This window comes from Uranotaenia lowii, chromosome 2 (assembly GCF_029784155.1).
Source record: "Uranotaenia lowii strain MFRU-FL chromosome 2, ASM2978415v1, whole genome shotgun sequence".
Classification (NCBI taxonomy): domain Eukaryota; kingdom Metazoa; phylum Arthropoda; class Insecta; order Diptera; family Culicidae; genus Uranotaenia; species Uranotaenia lowii.
The window spans coordinates 168,746,718-168,770,186 of record NC_073692.1 but is presented as its reverse complement, the minus strand read 5'-3'; the positions used below and the strand labels follow the sequence as shown (position 1 = coordinate 168,770,186).

The 23,469-nt window shown below is 35.4% G+C and overlaps 1 protein-coding gene across 1 annotated transcript in view; it reads left to right on the top strand.

Annotated features, from left to right (window-relative positions):
* The first annotated feature begins 12,217 nt into the window (after window positions 1-12,217).
* The window catches only part of LOC129745772 (proton-coupled amino acid transporter-like protein pathetic), a 108,930-nt gene continuing 97,678 nt past the window's right edge, over window positions 12,218-23,469 (top strand). Inside the window, exon 1 of the mRNA XM_055739109.1 lies at window positions 12,218-12,716. Coding sequence (XP_055595084.1) covers window positions 12,639-12,716 — 78 coding nt within the window. The 5' untranslated portion in view covers window positions 12,218-12,638. The remainder of the gene's footprint in view (window positions 12,717-23,469) is intronic.

Genomic DNA, 23,469 nt, shown 5'->3' with positions numbered 1-23,469 from the left:
GAAGCCTAACTGAATATTTTCCCTGAATTTTATACTAATTAAACTTGAAAAAGAAATTTAATTTGATTTTTTAAATAAACGATTTCACCGATTTACACGCGTTTTCCCTTGACCAAATTTTGACCGTATCATTCTTTAATGGTATGGAGTTCACTCAAACCAATTTTTTAAATATTTAAGAACATATTTTCTACTGCAGTGACAATTTTATATGTTGTATTCTTATTTTAAGCATCACAATCGACACACCCGAATGTGAAAACTGAAATCTCTCATTCAGTCAGCACCGGATCACGGAGGAACAACAACGCACAATATTGTCGAGTATAATTTATTCTCAACCCCATCCCGGTTGCGAACGCTTTGATTTCATTCATTTAACCATTCAGTCGGTCCAGCACCGCGCGGTGGTTTGGTTGGTTCGTTCACTTATTTTGATGTTCGCAAACAGCGAAAGACCAGCACGGTTTTTGTGAGGCAATAAACTCACTTGGTTGTTGAGCTGCTTTGGGAAGTGAATGCAAATTTTTGCACATCCGAAGCTCTCACATAAACTAGGGGGCTGTCGAATATTTCGTCATACCTACTGGAGAGAGAAAAAAAGAATGGTAAATTTTGACAATGGCCCACAAGGGGCAGCCGTTCCCAAAACAAAAGGAGTAGAACTTGAAGATCATCTTTCAACTTTCAAACTAAAAGCGAAAAATAATGAAGTTGATTTTAGTACCTACCATTTATTCAGCAGGCTGAATCGACAAAATGCCGTATCAACAAATGCGGTATCGACAAAATGCCGTATAAGGAATCTTTTTCCAAGATAATTAAAATGGTTACGCAATCCAAGCCTCATTTTTCATAGATTTGCCTAGTTTTAATCATCCCCTCAATATGTGATAGGTCAGATGACATATAGTTGATCAATGAAGTGACACTTGTTACCCCTGATAGTTAGCGATTTGCATTGTAAATCACAATCCTTGCAGAGATTATAGGAATTACACTCGAGTTGTTTCCCAAGAATCTCCCGATTTATTTGATATCACACCTATGGTTTGAACATGTTTGAGTGTGTTGATTTTGAAGAATAATTGACATGAATCATTGGTGCATTAATAACACTAATCTCAGCCGTCTGGAAAAAATATCATTATCATAAGAACATAAGACATAAGAACATGGACATAAGAAAATATTATTCAGTTTCAGAATAGAAGAAAGACAAGAAAAGTTATAGACAAGCAATATTTTTAGAATTGTAAAATACAGCAAAAACAATCAATGTAAAACATTAGTAAAAACATTATTCACATTCCACCGTGACTGAACTGAACTATTCTCCTTCAAGAGGTCAATCAATTTTCTGTAGATTCAAAAAAAAAAAATAGTAGCGAACAGTCACAAATTAAATTTCCTGTAAAATGAGTATGAACTGGTCACTTATACATTGATTCTGTTTGTGTTGTGCTTAAGACTGTGCGTACGGGTGGAGGGGGGTTTTAGGGGTCTAACCACCCCCCCTCCCACAATGGGGAAAGTGGTGGCAAAAATCGAAAAATTTAATTGCTTTGAATGAAGTGTCTTGATACCATTTGATAGCCAGAGAATTCAAACCTAGATTCCCAAAATTTCAGCCGTCTGTGATGAAAACTCATCGCGTCACAGACATCAGACCTAGCAAAATTGTGAAAATTGTAGAAAAAATGCATTTTAAGCAAATGCAATTTTCTCAGCGAATAATAGTCCAATTTTTGAATGTAATACACCGTCGGAAAGGTAATTATCTGAACTTTAAAATGGGTTCGATTTAAAGGTAGGTAACTTTGATCACTATGGTTGCAACGTATCTCAACATCTTCAAAATTATTGTTTTCATGCCTTCTGTGCTAATGGCTTAAAACATCAATTACAGCTATTTTTGTTGGGACTCTACTGAATTTTTCAAAGTTTTCTTTCAAAAACAAATACATACACTTAAAAGACGTACAATGTTTCTGCATACATTTAGGAGTAAAAATTATAAACATTTCTCAATATTTTTTTAGTTAAAAAACAAATGAATTTTTACCATCATGCAATTCCTTAGGTCCTCCCACTGTTCCTGTGTTTTTTTTTATTCAAACTAAGCCATTTGATAGGGTTTTTAGCCATTTGTTCTATGCAGGCTATCTCATAGAAAATGACCCTTTTTTCAATATCCAAAAATTATCATAGAATGACCATAAAAATAACTCGAAAACTATATCCATACAAAGGAAAAAAAAGTTGAATATTCATATGAAACAACCCATTTGTTTCTTTATGCTATCATTTTATCAGGAGGGATGTTTGTTTTTGTGTCTTCGAAAAAACAGATATTTTCCAACTATAGAACTTCATTTCAGGTACTATAAAAAATCTCCAACTACAAACCAAATTTAGTCAATTTGAAACTCAATTTATAGGATTTCAAACGTAGAAAACAGTTTTCAGATATTTTAAATTCGTACTTAATTAATGATAATTATCTGCTAAAATTTCAAGTTGATCAAAGTTCCCCCAGTTTACGGTACTTAAAATTCCATGTTTTTGTTATTATCAGTTCTTAAAGATTGTTAAAGAAATTATTTTGTCGGTTCATATAAGTTTTAAATGATGAATTGAACCTGCTTCATTATAAATGTATAAAGTCAATATTGTGAACTGCAATGACATTCCCTTTTTATATTGATAATTGGAATAAAAAAAATAGAAAAAAAGATCAGATTCAAAGATTTGAGCACTGGCACTCTTGAAACAAATTTTTATATATTCTTTGTTTTATCAAACTAAATTAAATAAGCTACTAGGTATGTGATTGATATAGTCGGCAGATCATCTGCGGCGGTGGAAGATATCTATCACAAACTGAAACGTGAAGCAGAAAGGATTGGGTTGATGATTAATACGTCAAAGACGAAGTACATGCTGGCCTGCGGATCCGAGACCGACCGAACCCGTTTGTCCAGTAGTAACACGGTCACGATCGACGGCGACGAGCTGGAGATAGTCGAAGACTTTGTTTATCTCGGCTCACTGGTGACCGCAGACAATGATACCAGCCGTGAGATCCGGAGGCGAATTATCAGCGGAAGTCGTGCCTACTATGGACTCCACAAGCAACTGCGGTCGAGAAGACTTAGCCCTCGCACGAAGTGTAATCTGTATACGACGCTCATTAGACTGGTTATTCTCTACGGGCACGAGACATGGATATTGCTCGAAGAGGACCTGCGTACACTCGGAGTATTTGAGCGACGAGTGTTAAGAACCATCTTTGGCGGCGTACAGGAGAACGGAGTGTGGAGGCGAAGGATGAACCACGAGCTCGCGCGACTCTACGGCGAACCCAGTATCCAGAAGGTGGTGAAAGCTGGCCGGATACGCTGGGCGGGACATGTTGCGAGAATACCGGACGACTGTCCTGCAAAACAGGTGTTCGCTACGAATCCGGTTGGAACAAGACGAGCGGGGGCGCAACGAGCAAGGTGGTTAGACCAAGTGGAGCGCCCGAGAAATTGGAGAACGGTTGCCATGGACCGAGTGAGTTTAAGGAATTATGTTCGTCAAGTTATGTCGTGAGACGGAATACTATGTAAATAAAATAAATAAAATAAAATAATAGGTATGTGATTTGAATAAATCTTCATAAATTAAATTTGTATTTTTTCTTATCTTAAATTAAAATTTCAAATTCTGAATAAACGATATTTTTCCAAATTCATGTAAGGATTTGGTTGAATTTGGGTTTATTTCTTTTTAAATTTGGTTTCATTTTTAATGTTATCTATTTCTGTACTGCTTTTTATTTGTCGATGATTAAAATTCTTGCTTAATTAAAATATTAATTTGTATTTGTTTTCTATTGTTTCGCAAATTTAGATTTCAAATTTGTAAATTTCTTATTCTGAATATGGAACAATTATTTAAACAATTTATTAATGTTCTCCGAAAAAGTATTGATTTGAATATTTCATTCTGATTCATTTTAAATCGTTGAATTTGAATTTCTAGAGAAACATATATGATGCGTGGGACTACTGATTTCAAACTTAACTAGATAAAATAACTTGTTCCTCTGACTTGTCCAAAGTTGTCAATAAGCTTTTTTAGTGAAAATAATGAAAGAAAATGAACCAGATAAATTCACCAAGTTTACCAGTTCACAAGTAACAGGTTATTACATTTTGTATCTAGGAACAAATTAAAACCGTCCATTCTAATAACTTTTTGATTGAACTATTGTTGAGAAAATAAACGATTGCGTCCTTTCGAGAAATAGGTACTCCATAAGTAGGTTCGTAGCTTTTCAACGGCGCAACAGATGGCACTGTTTCTTATCAAGTTTTAACGGCTGAATTAATAACAGCATCTTAAATTTCACACAGGCTTCAGGATTTTTATATTCGAGCTTGTACATCTGTTCATCTGTGAATTTAGCTATAACTATAATTTAACAACAAATAAGGCTAAAATGTTACAAAAGTAATGAAGGATAGCATTGTTCAATTTGTTATACAGACTCAATTTGTCTTTAAATATTAGAAGCAATTTGGCTTTAAAAATGGATCGAGAGACTTTTTTTAATTCATTGTATTTTGTTGGTTCAATCAACGATATCCTTTTCTGTCCTAAGGAGGTTGAGGGTCGACAGCGTTGAAGATGATTTTATATAAGTGACGAGTGTTGAGGTAAGATATGATGAATTTTGGTTGAATAAATAAGCCTAGTTGGATGCAACAATGGAAGATCGTAAATATTTTTAAGCATCTATTTTGCAAAGTTTAAAATTTATGTAAATGTGATAGAGATATTCTTCCCCAGATAGTGAAAAAGAGAGTGGATGAATGCAAAATAGAATTTCAAAAGGACATGTTTTAGAAAAAAAAAACTCTTCAATCTACACCACCGAGGGGAGAAATCCTTTTTTTCTAAATGTTATAAATCACAACTTCAAGAAGGTTTACACCTCTTGTCTGGAAAACTGATTCATACATAGATTCCTGAGTTATGATATTGCTTTCCCGGACGAATAGAAACACATATGTTTAGTTTTTTTTAAGTTTAAAAAGAGTATATTGTTATTGAAAAATGTAGATAGCGTTTTCAATTCATGTTCCAGGCTTATGATTATTGTATTTGGAGTCTTTCCTGTGTAAAATAAAGCAGTATCATCCGCAAAAGGCCATGCTGTAACACGCATGGAAAGATTACAAATGTTGTTCATGCAAACAAGAAAAGGTATTGGAACCACTACACAAATATTTTTGAATTTGCAGGCTATTACTTCAACCACAACAAATCGTCACTGTTATTCAAATAACTTCGAATTATGTGATTTGCTTTTCTCCTGCTTATTTATTGAATTTTTCTAACAAAATTTCATGATTCAGTGGGCCGAAAGCTTTTCTCAGATCCAAAAATATAGCTCCGACAATATTTTTAGAATCAACCGCTATTATTATTGAGTCAACTGGTTCAGAAATAGCTATAAGAGCGCACACAGCAAAAAATTTCTAAAAGTATACGGAATCTAAAACACGAGTGATCTATTTTTTTACAAGTGTAATGAAAAAAAGGTGTAATTTTCCACTCCTTTTGATGTAATTTTAGTCTTTTTTCAAAAAGCGGATAGAAATAAATTGTTTTGCTATAATTTTACATTCCGTGATGTAAAAATCAACTGGTCAATGAAATTTATATCACAAACAGTGTAAAGTTATATCTATTGAATTTAAAATTGAATAAAACAGTCTGCCTGAGCCATTTGCCAGTCAAGTCAGTATTCGGAAACCGAGTATCTTGTTTTCAAGACGCAGCTCCAGCATCTCAACACTTTGCTAAAATTGGTAGGTTTCTGTGAAAAAAAGACGAATGATGTTATTGAAACTAATAAGTTATGTCTCGATTACAGCGTCGGCTGAGTGGCAGAGATCCGATAAGATTGTCTGGAGAGAAATTTGCCTGAACGATCCAAGGCCTTTGTTAACAAAAACACATCCTGACCCTGCTGACGACGTGTGAATCCGGACCATGACAGTGCGGAAAGGTATTCCCTTTGGTCCCCCAGAGACGCTGACCGATTGGAATATCAACAGGATGTATATGTTCGTGTACAACATTGTCTCAGTCTGGCGGTGCTCGTGATGGTGGGTGTACTTTTTTCCATTACTATTGATGTTTTTTGTTTAAAAAATAAATGTTTAATAATAGTAATATAGTGTATTTTATTGACATAAGACTTGAATATTTCATAAAAACTGCAAATATCGAGAAAAAAATATAAAATTTTACATCGCTGTGTATTTTTACACGACAATAAGCTGTTCTCTTTTCGTGCATCGTATTTGGTATAAATTTACACGCCTCAATGTAACGATGATGTAAATTTAGATTGAAAACGATGTTCCATTTTCGTGCATCGTTTTCAATCTAAAATTACACGAATTTTTCTTGCTGTGCAGGATCCTGATCTGAAACCGTATTGCATTTTGTATAAAATATTATCACAACTTACTCATGACTCTGTTTACTAGTAATTTCTCGAACACTTTGCTGAAGACCCGCAGCTCGTGGGGTAGAGGATAGTCTTCAAATCTTCTATGCCAAACATCAAAACCCGGTCACGCATACATAGTACACTTTCTGTGGGTTGGAGGTTTCAGCATTTGTAAGATTTTCGCCATCATATCTTCGAAAGATGTACGCTTAGAGTTAAGAAAAAGAAATCTCCTCGAGGAAACAACAAATTTCAATGAGATCCTGCATGTGTTTGTGTTTGTTTAAAATAAAAAGACACTGAGCGAAGAAATTGGTCGATAGTTGTTGACATCTTCTGGATCACCTGATTTGATTATTGGTTACTTATGCCACTTTAAGGCAATTTCTAAAACATCCTGTTTCAATCATTGAGTTGAATAACTTTGCATGCAAGAATATGAGAAAAAGAAGTTTGTTCTTTACTTGTTGTATAAGTGTTAGTTTTATTACTTTTTGTGAAGCAATCCGGTTAAACTCCCCCATAGGGTTCCAAAATGCCAACCGAAATGTTCTTATCTAAACTCAAAATTTTAAATTCTTTATCAAATTTTTATAAACGACTATAAAAACTTAAGTCAAAACCTCGAAATCTTATTCTAGGTCCACAATTCTACTACAGTTTTTGAAAAAAAAATTCTCCCTTATTGCCAGAAATTGAGTCCCAAATGTAATATAAAATATATAATGCTGATCCAGAATTGAAAAATCCGAAACAGTTTCATCGTTCGGAATTTTCACTTGGATTTACAAATTGAATTTCGAATAGATAACTAAAGAAAGAAATCATATTAAATGGCGAAAATCTAGAATTCAAACTAGAGATTTCTGATTGAGCGTTTTGATACAAATTTCAATTGTTGGCCATAATTAAAAGAAATTATTATCTGGCACATAGATAAAAAGTTCGTAGTCCATGGCTATTGCGTATTTCTTTATTACTTATTATTATTACTTATTATTTACAATATTTGAATTCAACATTTCTTCACTATCACATTATAAATTTTCATTTGGTTGTTGTGGTACGAGGCGGGTTGGGGGCGAGTGTTGGCGGTTGGTGGGACGGTTTGCCGCAGGCGGTGGCTGGCAGAGAGGGGATACAGAGAAAATTCGGTATGGTGGCGATTAGTGACGAAAATATTGCTAATGAGGATTTCGACTGTTCGTAGCCCCCAGTGAGATTGCTCTCTGTTTAGGGGGTACTTGCGAGCTTGTTTTACAGCTGAATTAGGTTACAGTTGATTTTTTTTTGCTTTGGTTTACTTTAAGTTAGGTAGTTCATTAAGTTGGTTTTCAGGTAGGCTTTTACTTGGCGATTGAAGCTGAGTTTGTTCGTTACAAGCTTCAAGAATCCTGGGAGGTTATTGTACTTCAATTTGCTATAATATTCGGGTGATCTCTTCATCTTCTCCGTATTGGCTCTTCTGTGTACTAGGTTTCCCCTTGATCTTGTGGGAAACCTGTGCATCAAATACTGAATTGGTTGGTTATGGTGAAAAAGCGGATTATGTAGCTTGTTGTGGATCTTGATGACGTTTTGGAGTTCTCTTAATTCGGCTATTGGTAGTATCGACAGCGAGGCTTCTTGAAATAGGCTGTAGGTTGAGTACAATTTGGGTCGTTTGTACACAGCTTTCAGGCAACTGTTCTGCATAGCTTGAAGTGGTTTTATGTCACTTTTCCTAGCTGATCCCTAAATCGAAACCATGTATTGCTGCTTAGCTTGCACAAAAGCATGGTATAAACAAGTTAACTGTTTGGTTGGTACGAACCTCGATATTTTCCAGATGATACTGTGTATTGCACTTAATTCTTTTCGAAGGCCATTTACATGCACGTTCCATCTTATACGCTCGTCAAAGTTAAGACCCAGATACTTAAACGTTGTAACTTGTTCAATTGTGGTTTGACCAATTTTCAACAGAGAGTGGTCCGCAGACAGGCGATTCGTTGATCTGAAGATCATATATTTAGTTTTATCTAGATTCAGCGAGAGAAAATTGGCGTCGAAAATGCCTTCAGCTTTTCCAAATCAGTTGACATCTGGGAAATTATTGTCGAAACGTCAGCGTGTTCGTATGATAAAGATGTATCGTCAGCAAACAGTCTGGGTTTACCATACAAATTTAACTCATGCAAATCGTTAAGATAGATGATAAACAGGAGAGACCCTAGGTTGCCTCCTTGAGGAACCCCAACTGGAAGTTCTCCTAGATCGCTTGTTGCTTGATTAACTTGTCAAAAGCCTTTTTCAGGTCTAAGTATAGCACGCCCATAAATTTGCGATTATCCAGAGCATTGTAAATGGCATCAACTAGTTCGGTTGCTGCTGTTTGAGTACTCGATCCTTCTCGAAATCCGTATTGATAGCTTTACAGTAGTTTATGGTGTTTTAGAAATTGCGTGACACGAACTGCTATAAGCTGTTATAGGATCTTGCTAGAGACCAATGGTATAGAAATAGGTTATAGTTACTACGATCCGTTTTATTTCCTGCTTTAAAGATCGGTAAAACTCGTGCCATTTTCAGGAACTCTGGGAATACACCGTTATGTATGCAGTCGTTGAAAATATCCTTTAACAAAGGAGCCAAAAAGATGTGATTTGCTTTGACAGAGTGCGCTGGAATCCCATCTGGCCCCGGACTTTTAGAAGAATCAAGCTTGCTAATTTTCAGAACAATTTCTTGTTCTGTCGCTGGTTGAAGATAGATACTATGTCCGCTTCCGATGTATCGATGTTCATTACTATGAACATTTCTTGGGATTGTGGCCGCGAGCTGAGCCCCAATGTTACAAAAATAGTTATTGAATGCATTGGCTACGGGTTTTCCTTCCTCCGTTACCAATCCATTTAGTTCTAACTTTACCATCTCCCTTTTCAATTCATTCGCTCCTATCAAATGATTCAAGTTTTTCCACATAACTTTCTGATTCGAGTTTTGGAATAGTTTTTGATAATAAATTTTCTTCGCCTCAGCTTTGGCACGAATGAGGTTTTTCGATACTAGCATCAAAGTATTTTTGAATTCATCGTTAGCAGGGTAATTTTTGCTACGTTCAAGAGCTTTTTCTTTCATTCGCCTCAGATTCCACACGTCTGGCGACATCCACGGGCAATATCCTTTGACCTTAGCTTCGATAGATATCGTTTTTGAGTATTTTTCTTTTAGTTGTCCATACAATGTACTGAGTTTTTCTAGTTTTCTGGCAGGACTGTTCCTTGAAGGTAATAAAACGCTACACGGAACGCTTCGTTAAGTTTTTCATAATAGACCACTACTTTTTTCAACTTGCGGTGAACTATCGATTTTTTTTAGATTCAAGGTGGTCAAAACCATGCTGTGGTCGTTAATATCGAGTGGAACTGTTTCATTTAACATTTGTTCGAATAATAAAACTGGGCAAACAACGTGATCGAGTCAGATTCCGAATTCAGATTTTGAACTCAGGTGGAAAAGGCAGAATTCAGATCCGGAATTCAAATTCAGATTCAACTCAAAGTTTAGTTTTAACATACCAATGTGAAAATTCCATTATGGATTCAAATTGCAGAAGATCGCAGTTTCATAGTTTTAAAATTTAAATTTAATATTGAATCAGAGTCAGTTTGGTGACACAAACCAGCAGAAACCAGAAATATAAAATAAAATTTGGATTCATGAATTTCGTTTTTTGAATTTTACAGATTCTAATTTTAAAAATATTCCCAGGATTCTAATTGTAAAGTACATTATTCATGAATTTTTATTGGTAAAGAAACTTGTACTTTATCTTCAAGTGAAAATTAGCCTGTAAATATATGTTATTGGTTTTCATATTTTAAATTAAAGACAAACACCTTCTCATCCGGTTGAGGCTTTACAGACTGAATAAATTATTTAAAACTGCTTAGTTTATCAAAAATTAAGTTTCTTACTAAAATTTTAAATTTTAATTAGGTTAACAAGTCAAGACCGTTTTTCGTCTTTCTGGTAACATTCCGAAAAACGTGAGAATCTATAAATGGTCAAAACACGGATACGCAGGAGGCATATAAATTCCATGAACTTCGAAAATTTTACCACAATGAGATATTTCGACATTTATTCTATGAAAACCATTACAAATTACAAGCAACATTTAACATCGTTCTGAAGGCTAAGTCGTTCCTAATTTGTGAGTTTAAACAAAACAGGGATGTAAACTGAATTCACGTCACAAAATTTGAAGGTATTCTAAACCATTCTTTACAGGCATCAAATTTTCTGTACACTTTGAAAAGTGATATCGTGTTATTCCGAGTTAACTTTTTCTAATTATTTCTTAATTTTGACTAGTAATTACATAACAACGTATGAAGGAATCAAACGTTATAATTATCTACTACTGATTCTTATTATTTTTTTTTACATTATTTATTAAGTATTTTTATCCACTATTTTTTTCTTTACCTTGCATTAGAGATCCAATGAAAATAAATTTCTTCAAAGATAATTTAAAACAAAAAAAGTCACACCCCCATATTGCAGATGAAAAAGATTTAATGAATTTTATAAGTTTTTTTATCTATTGGGAATCAATGTATGAAGAGGAGAGCTTAAGCTAGCGTTGCCTTGGAAGAACGTCAAAATTTCCACTCCGTGATTTTTTTTTCCAAAAGTAACAAAATAGTATAAAAATAGTTAATTGAACATCGAATCAAGCTGATTCTAACCACAAAGCAGAACATAATTGTGAAAGTGATGTTGCTAATGGGAGAATCCAGCCAGTGGATAAGCCGAAAATATGTGAAAAGAGTATAACCAGTGTTAGAAGGTTCGGATACAATTGTAGTCCTGCTTCTGTTTACTGAAGACGCAGAAAATTTATCCTCTTGATTACAACTTTTTTGGTAAGGTCCAAACATTTCATGGTTTTTTACTTTTACATTGCATTATTTTTATGAAAACTTATACCTGGCCTTTTGGCGGGGAGCTCCACGCCTTATTCCTTCCCTTGCTCCAGTATCTTTTGCGGTATATACCACATGGTTGGCCTGACCGTAGTAATCTCTGTAATGTATTTTCACGTGTGACAGAGATTACGTTGAAAGGAAAAATGAAGAACGCAAGTTTTTCATTTTCCAGGATGCTTACATGTTTTGGCTATGTTGGTGAAGAAGAAGAAAAAAAAAGAAAAGAAGAAGAAGAAGGAAATAAATGTATGAAGAAAGTCAATGAATTGAAGGTATTTTCTCCCTACAGTGTGATTTGATACAGGTTATCAAGTTTTAATTTATCATATATCCTCTTAAATATCGAGGATCTAGCTTTAGAACCACTTGAAATTTTACCATGTACCCCTACCCCAGTTTATCCGAAACGGCCCTCAAATGATTTTTTTCTAAGCACCATTGTCGGTACCAAAAAATTATACCATTTCTCGGAATTTCGTACATACATAAACCCCGTTTTTGGACCCTCCAAAATTGTCCGCGCGCCATCATCGTAGCTCAACTCAATTGTCGGTCAATCAGTCAAGCGAACTATTAAAAACAGCATGTTTAGGGGTTGCTGTAGTGAATCTCCTGCTCCCAACTCCACACTATGTTGCTCGCCAATGAATGATGATGATGATGAACGGAGGGCCCCCAACAGCATTGTCATTCATGGCAAAAACACCTCGCTCAGTCTCATTTGAACCACGATCCAGGTAGAGCGCTGTAACTTTCGATTCCTCGGCCCAAGTCAGCCAATAGGTGGATTCGCGAAATTCTGTTGCTGTTTTTTTTTAACCAAGCCAACTTTTGGCTATGCGAGAATGTGTGCTATCGCAAAGTGTGGTCCATAATTTTAAACTGGTTTTACTATTTTGAAAGCTTCTTCTCCACTCGATACAGCCAGAACTGACGAGCTGGCCAAAAGTCCTTGGCCTTAACCATCGATTCGTGTCGCGTGTGTTCCATGTATGAAGTTCTAGGCTTCAATTGATTCGAAGTGTACTCAAATTGTGTGTCTGGTGGTGGTAAAGGTGGTTAGGCGAGAGATTATTGGAAGTTTTATGATTGGGAATCGTTTGGGTTGCTCAACTTAGTATCGATAAAACAGCTGAAGCTGCCACGTGATGGATAAGAACGGGAATAAAAATGTTGAATCGAACACCGGTCAACAACAACAAAAACCAGCTGGCAAAGAACCTCAGGTGAGTTCCAAGGTATTCGATGCGGAATTCAAATGATGCGATTTGGCATCCTATGTCGCTTTGCTTTCGAGCGATAGTTGAAACAATATGCATAGCTTGACCACTTAGTGTATTTTCTAGTCACCTATTTATATATCTGAAAATTATTGTTAAGGTAGTTTAACTAATACGAGTCCCAAATAATATGACAAATCTAATTAACAACAAATGTATTACGAGCTATACTAAAACTATTTAGAATATCAGAATATATGGAACAAGATATGAAGATCACATTTTGAGAAATTTTGATCATTCAATCCTGATAATTTTACATATTCAGTAGCCTAAATGTGAAAAAAGTGCCAAAGCTAAGTTATAGTTCGATTAATTTCTCCCGTCCACTATCAACTTTGATTCCCCTAATATACCACTATTTGATTTTTCCACTTCAGCGCTTCACTGGAAACTCATTACAAAAACACTTTAACGGAAGATTCTATTCCATGTAAGGACACGAGTTCAGGGAATTTTCCTGTGGAATGATGAATGGAATGATTTCCGGTTTGTAAAGATGTATGTAGGTACCTCACTGTTTCCGAAAGATAAATAACGAACCGGGCCGGCATGTTCTAAAAACTAAATGCTAATGTTAAACACTCGGTCAGTGACAAACAAGGAAATGTTATCTTGCCGCAGAGCAAAAGTTGTATTAATGGTGGAATTCGATTGCTACTGGATGTTGCTGTAATTATGTATGAACGCCTCAAAGCAAGTTTCACTGATTGACTCCAAAAATGTTCTGATTGTGTATTGGATTTAGTCGTATTTGAATTCCTCATACCCTGGGGTCTAAAAACCTTTGTTTTAGTTTAATCCTCATCAATAATTTTTTTTTTTCAAATTTTTGAGTAACGTTCACATGAGTAAATTTGAACTTTTAAGTTTGTATGGGAAAATTGAATATTTGTACTGGAAAATCAATATTATTTTTGTTTGTACTGTGAAACCGAGCCTGCTCTTGGTTTTTGTGCCAATTTATAAATTCTCTAAAATAAATTTTCCGGTAAACAACTTTGTTGAAGCATGTAATTCCATATGTTGGATATTAGGCAAAAAGTTATTAGCCGTTTAACAGAAGAAAATCAATAAATTCTATTGACATCACTGCTGGTGCCTCGCGCAGCATTGCATAAAAAGTATTCATGCAATACCTTGCTAGGCCACCCAGCGGTGATGTCAATTCAATTTATTTTTTTAATGCCAAAAGACACCTAATAACCCTAATGATCGTAATCTTAATATACGAAGTTCGATAGAAAAAACAAAATTAATTTTGATTTTTCAGTACCAAATATTCAATTTTCCCATACAAATCTAAAAGTTCTAATTTACTTATGTAAACATTCTGCAAAAAACCATGAATAGTCTATTGTGTATAATCTTAAAAAATATGGAATTTTAAGACGTCAGTTTTAATACATTTCAATTTTTCTAAAAATATTTATAGGCTCTTAAGCTTTGTAAATTGATTGCTAAGAGCAAGGAAATCAAAATGCAATAAAATTCTCAAAATTTTCAGTAGATGGGCATAACTGAAGTAACACAAATTACACCAACTGGTGAAACCAAATTTTAATATGATTTAAGTATGGCTTTCTAATGCAGCTTAGTTTATTGCTGAATTATTCGAACTTTTCGAAATGCTTAAAATCCATATGAATATTTACCGTTAACTGGGGAACATTGATTAATTTCGAATATTTTGGAAGGGGTAGCTTTTTTGTAACACTAAAAAGTTTTAAAATATTTACTGAGGTGAGGAGTATAAAGCATGATCATTGATAGCTGAATATTAAAACGACATTAGTTGCTTTAACTTAAGCTTGCCAGATTGCCCGGTTTTATCCGGGTTTGCCCGGATATTTGATGCAAAATTTCCAGAAAGTCCGGTCCGGCCCGGTTGCCCGGATATCGTGAAAAAAGTCCGGATATTGCCCGAATTTTTTCACAATTTTCACTCAGAAACCAAAAAAAAAATCAAAGTTTTTGAGTAAGTTTCAGCAAAATTGATTAACGGAATGGAAATTTTCAACGGTTGTTTCAAATAATTTCGCTGATTTACTGTTATAAACCTTTTTTTAAAGTGTTCCAAAAAGTTTTTGGAAGTCTGCAATTGCATTAATAAAATATTAATTTCATTTTTTTGCCTTTTTCCTTTGCTTTTATATATATATATATATATATAATAACATCTAAATTTTGCCCGGTTTTTTTTATTTGAAAATTGAAATCCATGCCCGAATTTTGCCAGGTTTTTTGAAAAAATGCCCGGAATTGCTAGGCCCGGATGGGAGTGGAAAAAATTCTGGCAACCTTACTTTAACTACAGTTCCCCCACAATCATGGGTCATACACAATTATTAGTCACCGGTCATTTGAACAGCTGATATCTACTGAACTAAAATATTTTTTTTCAAACTACTATATTTAGTTTATCGATAACATCATCAAAATGCATTAAAATATTATGGGTGCGCTTGATTGCAGTAAAATTGCTGTTTGAATAGTATTTCTTCTATGTTAAAAATTATCTGTTGAACTATCACAAAATTTTTCAATGTTATAAGGTAGGCATCTTAAGTCGTTAAGCTCCTTATGCGAGTATTTGAAGAATTCCAACAAAATAAATATGTCTCATATAAGCAAAAAGGACGAGTTTACGTTTTCCAAATGAAACTGAGCGAATAAAACGCGAAATTTCAAAATTATTTGCAAAATAAAATTGGCCCATAATTGTTACAACATCTACAAAATTTCACACAATCATGGTTCACTTTTTTGCTAACAAAGCAAAACATTTCTTGGTTGCTATAGCTCAACGCAAATGCCCCTTGAATTTATACTATTAAAGAATGCCCCTGATGGTTTTCCAGAAACGCGATGATTTCCATGTTGATATTTGGGTGTTGCCACGAACCTCTATGTGACTAATAATTGTGAGCAATTTGACTAATAATTGATGCGGGCTACAATTTTGACCCATAATTGTGGTTTTTAAAAACGCTGATTGTTTCGATAAATTATGTTATTTTTTAACAAAACTGAAAATAAAAACACATTTGAACTCAAAGAAGAAGCATTTCATGACTGAAATTCATGCAAAGCTTGATATTTGGTCAACTAACACCCGAATAAACAAGCATTCTGTGGTGGAAGGATACGTTAAGTGACTAATGATTGTGGGGGGACTGTAAATGTTTGTCACCAAGTCCCTACGCACCATCTAAAGCATGGATCACTACAAATCTGGACGCACTATTTATTTTACCATAGTGCTCCTAGTTGTCGGATCTGGAATGTTTTGGCAGCACTTTGTAGAAGAATGTTTCTTCTACCAGTGCTGAAAATTTCATTACGATTCGTTTTGTTTCAAAAAAGTTACACGTGATGGAAGCCGCGAGATGAAAATAAATTTTGAACACCCACGTCAAAAACCCGACGTGGTCGGGTTCAAAAATCGCGAAATCGTTAAAAATGGTCAAATCAACCGTGTGTAGCGTTCTCAAACGTTTCCGTGAGATGCATACTATCGATCGGCAGGTTCATACCAAGCGTCATAGTGGAATTAAGGATCGGAAACTGCATTTGAAGGTGTTGAGAACGATCAAGGAAAACACAGGGTAGTCGGACTATGACATTGCCAAGAAATTCAACGCCGACCGGTGCACCGTCAGCAGAATTCGTCTACGCGAAGGAATACGATCCTATCGGACCAGTAAGCAACCAAACCGGACATTGAAGCAGAATTTAGTAGCCAAAGGACGTGCCCGCAAGTTATACAAGAAGATTCTAACAAAGTTCGACGGATGCATCCTCATGGATGACGAAACGTACGTGAAGATGGATTTTGGGCAGCTTTCTGGCCAAAAATTATGTAAAGCCACTGCAGTGGTGCACTGCACTGGTCATGGTGATGTCCCCGGCAACTTCAAATTCGTTTTTGCTGATAAGTTTGCAAGAAAGTGTTTGATCTGGCAAGGTATTTGCAGCTGCGGACGAAAAATTTCGGTTTTTGTGAAAAACAAGACCATGGACTCCGAAATTTACAAGGAGGAATGCCTGAAAAACTTTTTTTTTTTCGTACATTAGATCTCACAAAGGACTAGTTAAGTTTTCGCCAGATTTGGCAAGCTGCCACTACAGCTAGGAGGTTCTACAGTGGTATTGGGCCAACGGGTGGATTTTGTCGAAAAGGACATCAACCCACTCAACTGCCCTCAATTCCGCTCTACCGGAAAATTTTGGGCAATTGTCAAGCAGAAGATGAAGAAGAATGGTAGGACGACTCGGGAAGCAACAGAGATGAAGAGATTGTGGAACAAAATGGCCGCTGAGGTCAGCGAATAGGGTGTTCAAACTATAATGAGTGATACTCAACCAAAAGTTCGAAAATTCATCAAAACAACATCGGAATATTTTTTTTATTATTTTTCCTTCAAAGTGCAATAAAAACCCTACATTTCAAGTACAAACATTTTTATTTCGTTTTTATAGCTCCAAGATAGACCCGTTTTAATGCGTCCAGATTTGTAGTGATCCATGCTTTATTCATCGACTTCAAAGCCGCATACGACACGATCGACCGTAACGAGCTATGGAAAATCAGGGACGAGAACGGCTTTTCCGGGAAGCTGATCAGACTGATCAAGGCGACGATGGATGGAACGCAGTGCTGTGTGCGGATTTCGAGTGAATTGTCGAGTTCATTCGAATCGCGCAGGGGGCTTCGACAAGGTGATGGTCTATCCTGCATGAAGTTCAACGTGGCGCTAGAAGGTGTTATTCGACGAGCGGTGGGCGAAATGCGGGGCACGATTTTCAACAGATCCAGTCAACTTATCTGCTTTGCCGATGACATTGATATAGTCGGCAGATCATCTGCGGCGGTGGGCAAACTGAAACGCGAAGCAGGAAGGATTGGGTTGATGATTAATACGTCCAAGACGAAGTACATGCTGGCCTGCGGATCCTAGACCGACCGAACCCGCTTGTCCAGTAATAATAAGGTCACGATCGACGGCGACGAGCTGGAGATAGTCGAAGACTTTGTCTATCTCGGCTCACTGGTGACCGCAGACAACGACACCAGCCGTGAGATCCGGAGGCGAATTATCAGCGGAAGTCGTGCCTAATGTGGACTCCAAAAGCAACTGCGGTCGAGAAGACTTAGCCCTCGCACGAAGTGTAACCTGTGATTCAATAATTTAAATCATAAAACCAGCGGTGATAATCTGTTAACACACAGTGTAACCTGTATATGACGCTCATTAGACCGGTTGTTTTCTACGGGCACGAGACATGGATATTGCTCGAGAAGGACCTGCGTACACTCGGAGTATTCGAGCGACGAGTGTTAAGAACCATCTTTGGCGGCGTACAGGAGAACGGAGTGTGGAGGCGAAGGATGAACCACGAGCTCGCGCGGCTCTACGGCGAACCCAGTATCCAGAAGGTGGTGAAGGCTGGCCGGATACGCTGGGCGGGACATGTTGCGAGAATGCCGGACGACTGTCCTGCAAAACAGGTGTTCGCTACGAATCCGGTAGGAACAAGACGAGCGGGGGCGCAACGAGCGAGGTGGTTAGACCAAGTGGAGCGTGATCTGGCGAACGTGGGGTGCCCGAGAAATTGGAGAACGGTTGCTATGAACAGAGTGAATTTTAGGAATTATGTTCGTCAAGTTATGTCGTAAGACGGAATACTATGTAAATAAAATAAATAAATAATAAAGCTGTTCAATGTGCAAACACAGGACAATCTTAGGATAAATTTCAGCGAATAGAAATCAAAATTTGCTGTTCGACACTATCTTGAATCCAAGATGGCGGCTTCCACTTTTCTTTTTAAATACTGTATCGCATGATATATTGGTATTTATTGAAAGGGCCCAATGGTAAGAATTTGAACTTCGTTTTCTGAAACTCAAGAAGCGGCTTTTCGCTTTTTTTTGCATTAATAGCAAAAAGATGTAAGAAAACCCCTTAAACATGAGTAAGAAATGCAAAGCCTCATCGAGTAGAAGCTAAATTTCGATATCTAAAGTGTCTTGAAATCCAAGATGATGGCTGTGGCTATTTTTTACAATGCTTCGAATCAGCATAAGAAGCTTGTAAGAGCAAGTTCACTGGTGTTGGGAAAAAGTGGTAGAAATTTTGACATTTTGAAAATTTTACCATGCAAAAATGTTTTCAAGATCTTGGGGCGTTGTATTTTTATACAACACTGTTTCTATTTCAGCCGTATGTGATAGAAATATTTCTATTTTTGCATCACAGCATGTGAAAATACAACACGTGTTGTAAAAAAACTAGAAGGTCACGGATCTTGAAAATGTTTTTACATGGCAAAATTTTCAAAATGTGCCGTAAGTGTCAAAATTTCTACCACATTTTCCCAACACCAGTGAACTTGCTCTAAGGAAGAATATTGGAAGAAAGGGCTTATTGAGTAGAAGTCGGAAGTCTTCGTCCGATACTATTTAGAAGTCTCGTTACTTTGGGTTGCGTTGATATGTTATTTAGAATTTACAGTAATAGAATTTTTAAATTTAACCGTTTCAATATTTTTTTCTTATTTTTTTCGTTCTGCTATATTTGGTTTATTGTAATAGATTTTATTGTTGTACAATTTTTATTAATTCTGTTTTGTATTGTTTATCCTGATTTATTTTCGTTAACATTGTTGCCAGTAATTTTATTTCATCAATTTTTATTTTTATTTGACTAGTTTTGGCATATTTTAACTTGCTTGCCCTATTTTAATTTGTTTCATATTGTTATAATTTACCTGTCTTGGTTTGTTTTAACTTATTTTCCCATGTTTAATCTTGTTTAGTCTTTTATTTGTCGTTTTTTATATAGTAATGTAGGTATTGGATTAAGCCTTATTTATCCTTGTTCCATATTGTTTCATTCATGTGTTATCATGTTTTTTCTTCTTTATTTTGTTTGAACCTAGTTCTGTTTTGCCTCACCTTATTTTGCCTTGTTTTATTCTGTTTTTTTGTTGTCATTTAAATTTTTAAATTATCATTTCTACTTAGTTTAGCCTAGTTTTAACTTATTTAATCCTGTTTTATTCTTGCTTTGTTTTGCATTTATAATTCTATTTAACATGTTGTATCTTGTTTTTCTTGTTTTATATTGATTTATTCTATTTTTTTAGTTTTTATCTTGCTGAATTTTGGTTTATCAGTTTTTATATGTTTAATTATGACTTATTTCATTTTGTACTTCACTGTTTCGTTTTATCTAGAAATGATCGTTTTATCTTGATTGACATTGTATTCACTAGTTTTTATTTAATAAAAGAAGAATTAAACGTTCGTTCTGCCCCACACTAGCTTACACAATTAAACAAAAGTCTTGAACTTCACTTACAGTAAGCTCTGGACCTGAAGCGATCGCTGACTCCAAAAATTGAAGTTATGCGAAGAACAGGTTCTGAGTTATTTTCGAACTCTAAAATTTGGCTGATATTAAAAAGTAAGGATGTAAATGTTTTCGGCGTTTTCAGTCTTTATAAGATGTCAAAACAAGGTTTTATACTACATCCGACGTTTCGGCATAATTTATTCAGCCTTTTTCAAAGAATGGTAATTTGTCGTTTTAACTGTCCAGTATATTTCTAGAATCTACTAAACTGTTCGATATTAAAAATTGTTCGCGTCCAGAGACTGAAAATGCCGAAAACATTTACATCAATACCTTACCAGTCGATAGGAAAATTTAATATTAAAAAGAAAGTATAGCTCAGTTGGCAAGTCAGTTTCCTCCTAAGCCGATGTCGTTGAGTTTTTAGCCCCAGATAGAAAAATTGGACTCTGTTGAACCGGAAAAGTTTCCCGATGAATGTCCGCCAACTACAAATCGCTAATGACACAACGGTTTCTGGAATCGGGAATAGGGTTTTAACAGCATGAAATGGAAGAAAAATAGTATCCATTCTTATATAGTTGGGTTGAATTTTTATGGATTGGTCACAATTTACCTATCACTGTCTTAGTTTTAGCATTTTTTATATTTTACTTTTCCTGCTTTATTTGAGGTTCGAAACACCAATTTAATTTGAAATAAGCTCAATTTTCAAACCTCACGATAATCTTACTGTTATATTATTCTTCGGTTTAGAAATTATTCTTATTTCAAATAAAATTGAAGTACTCTCTCTCTGTGAAAGCTGTGAATCATAACGCTCACAAAAATTCAGGAAATGATTTTTTTTGTAACCGTAAAATTGGAATCGGTTAGATTCCAACCGAACATCAGTATCCCGCTTAACAAAATAAATGCTTGGAATGCTTGAAAGAATGCTTGGATTTCAAGCATTCTTCAAGCATTCCTTCCATTGAATTCAAGCATTAAATGGCCCAACCGATTCTACTTGAAATGGTTTTCCCGGTTCAAAATGACAGCTTACACACACATATGCTATGCTTGGTTTGTTTTGATTATGTGCATATGTGTTAGTGAACAAAAAAAAATGTGCGTGTGTATTTGTGAGTGCAGCTCATAAATGGGAATTCTGAAATGTTTTGTTATTTCGGAAGCATAATAAAAAATTTCGAATCATTCAAAAAAAATATTCACATAAGCTTTATTTCACAATTAACGTCTAATTATACACATTTTCTTCTCCTATTCAACACTATCCACTTGTTTAACTTCCGTTTCTATTTTCACTTGATACCATACGCAGTTTTGTTTCCCGGACCGCTACCGCAGTTGTTGTCTTTTGGCCAATCATTTTTTTTCTGGATCAGGCCACCCCGAGCTCGTAGAATGTTGAAAAACTCCGGCAAACAGGGCTTTTCGGAAGAGAGTCAACCAAATTAAACTGCATTGCACCGCACTTTTTGCAAGCTCCTGCTGGGGTGATGAGGAGAAAATGTTTTTGCAGCAGCATTAGACCACCTTCAACTGAAATGAAAGTGAATTAAATCGACGATTTCTAGAATTATTACTGTAAGCTTACCTGTTCGACAACAAAAAACTCCGATGCTGCTGTTGGAAACGTTGGTAGCAAAATGGCCGTTGGAAACCCAAAGATTTTCTCAGGCCTGTTTGGATCACTAACACTCACATGTAGAAAGTCGTTAAAATGATCAACCATCTATCGTACAGAAAATGGATTTATCTGTTTTGTAATTTATGATCATGTATATGTGCAATCGGTGCAATCAGCTGACTGGACGGATGCACGCTTGGAGTTAAAAACCCAAATTTATAGCATAGAACGCAACCCTACGCGCGAAATCGTTCGTTCAAGACTTTAAAAGGGCCTGCGGGATGTTTTTCGTGATGTATTCATGCCTATCATTGCATACATTCTGGCGTTTACCGTGCAACAACCAACTATTTCATGTCACACTCAGAACGAAACGGGATTGTCGCACTACGTCCGTGCATTATCAAATGTCGCGAAAACGGGTGCTACCGTTTCCGTTTCGAAGGCAAGACGTTATAAATCTAGATAAATTAACTGGCCGTGATAATGAAAACATATTTAATAGTTTCGAGAATTAAAAAAAGATAATCTAATTCACTTTATTTTTGAGGAGATCAGCGTATTGTGTTGGATGTAAAAAAAAACTAGCAAAATACCGTCATTCGGAACACTTTTTAACATCAAAGGCCTCTAAAATCTTCATGTCCACAGATAATCATATCGCTTGTACATCAAAAGTTTTAAGGTTGATGGGACATAGTCAGAAAAATTATTGATTTTCTCCCTACTAAGAAAAGGGGGAAAGTTGCAAAAAACTTTTTAATGGAAAAATCAAATGAAAACGTTTATAGTTTTTAATAAAATTGTGATGTCATAACGCGCTAATGGTAGACATTTTTTGTTTTGTTCACATTAAATTTTACATTTGTTCTGTTAAAAATGTTTTTAAAAAAAATCATAAGGGGGCTGCAAACATTTAGGGGAGAAAAATACTACAAAAAATATAACAATTGAAAAGTTTGGATGGATAAAATTTTGCAATTTACAAACACGTTATACAAATCAAGCATATTCCAGTGTGTGGAAACAAGATTTTGAAGGCGAACCTTTGATTTGCATTTTGATGCATTTTAGGCTAGACTGGTAACTGAATTATAAAAATATTAATAAAAAATATATGGTGATTGTTGGAAATTTTACACCAACAGTGTTGGTATAGATCATAAAAGCAATATTAAATCTTAAGGTGATTTCAATAAGCCATTCCATCAAACTGGGTAATGATTTTTTAAAGGAAGGAAGTAAGGAAGTCAACAAAGAAATCAATAAAAGTAGAGAACTGAGAATTGAGAATTGAGGATTGAGAATTGGAAATTGGGAATTGGGGATTAAGAATTGAGAATTGAAAATGGATAAATGAAAATTGAGAATTGAGAATTGAGAATTGAGAATGGAGGATTGAGAATTGAGAATTGAGAATTGAGAATTGAGAACTGAAAATTTATGATTGAGAATTGAGAATTGAGAATTGAGAATTGAGAATTGAGAATTGAGAATTAAGAATTTAGAATTGAGAATTGAGAATTGAGAATTGAGAATTGAGAATTGAGAATTGAGAATTGAGAATTGAGAATTGAGAATTGAGAATTGAGAATTGAGAATTGAGAATTGAGAATTGAGAATTGAGAATTGAGAATTGAGAATTGAGAATTGAGAATTGAGAATTGAGAATTGAGAATTGAGAATTGAGAATTGAGAATTGAGA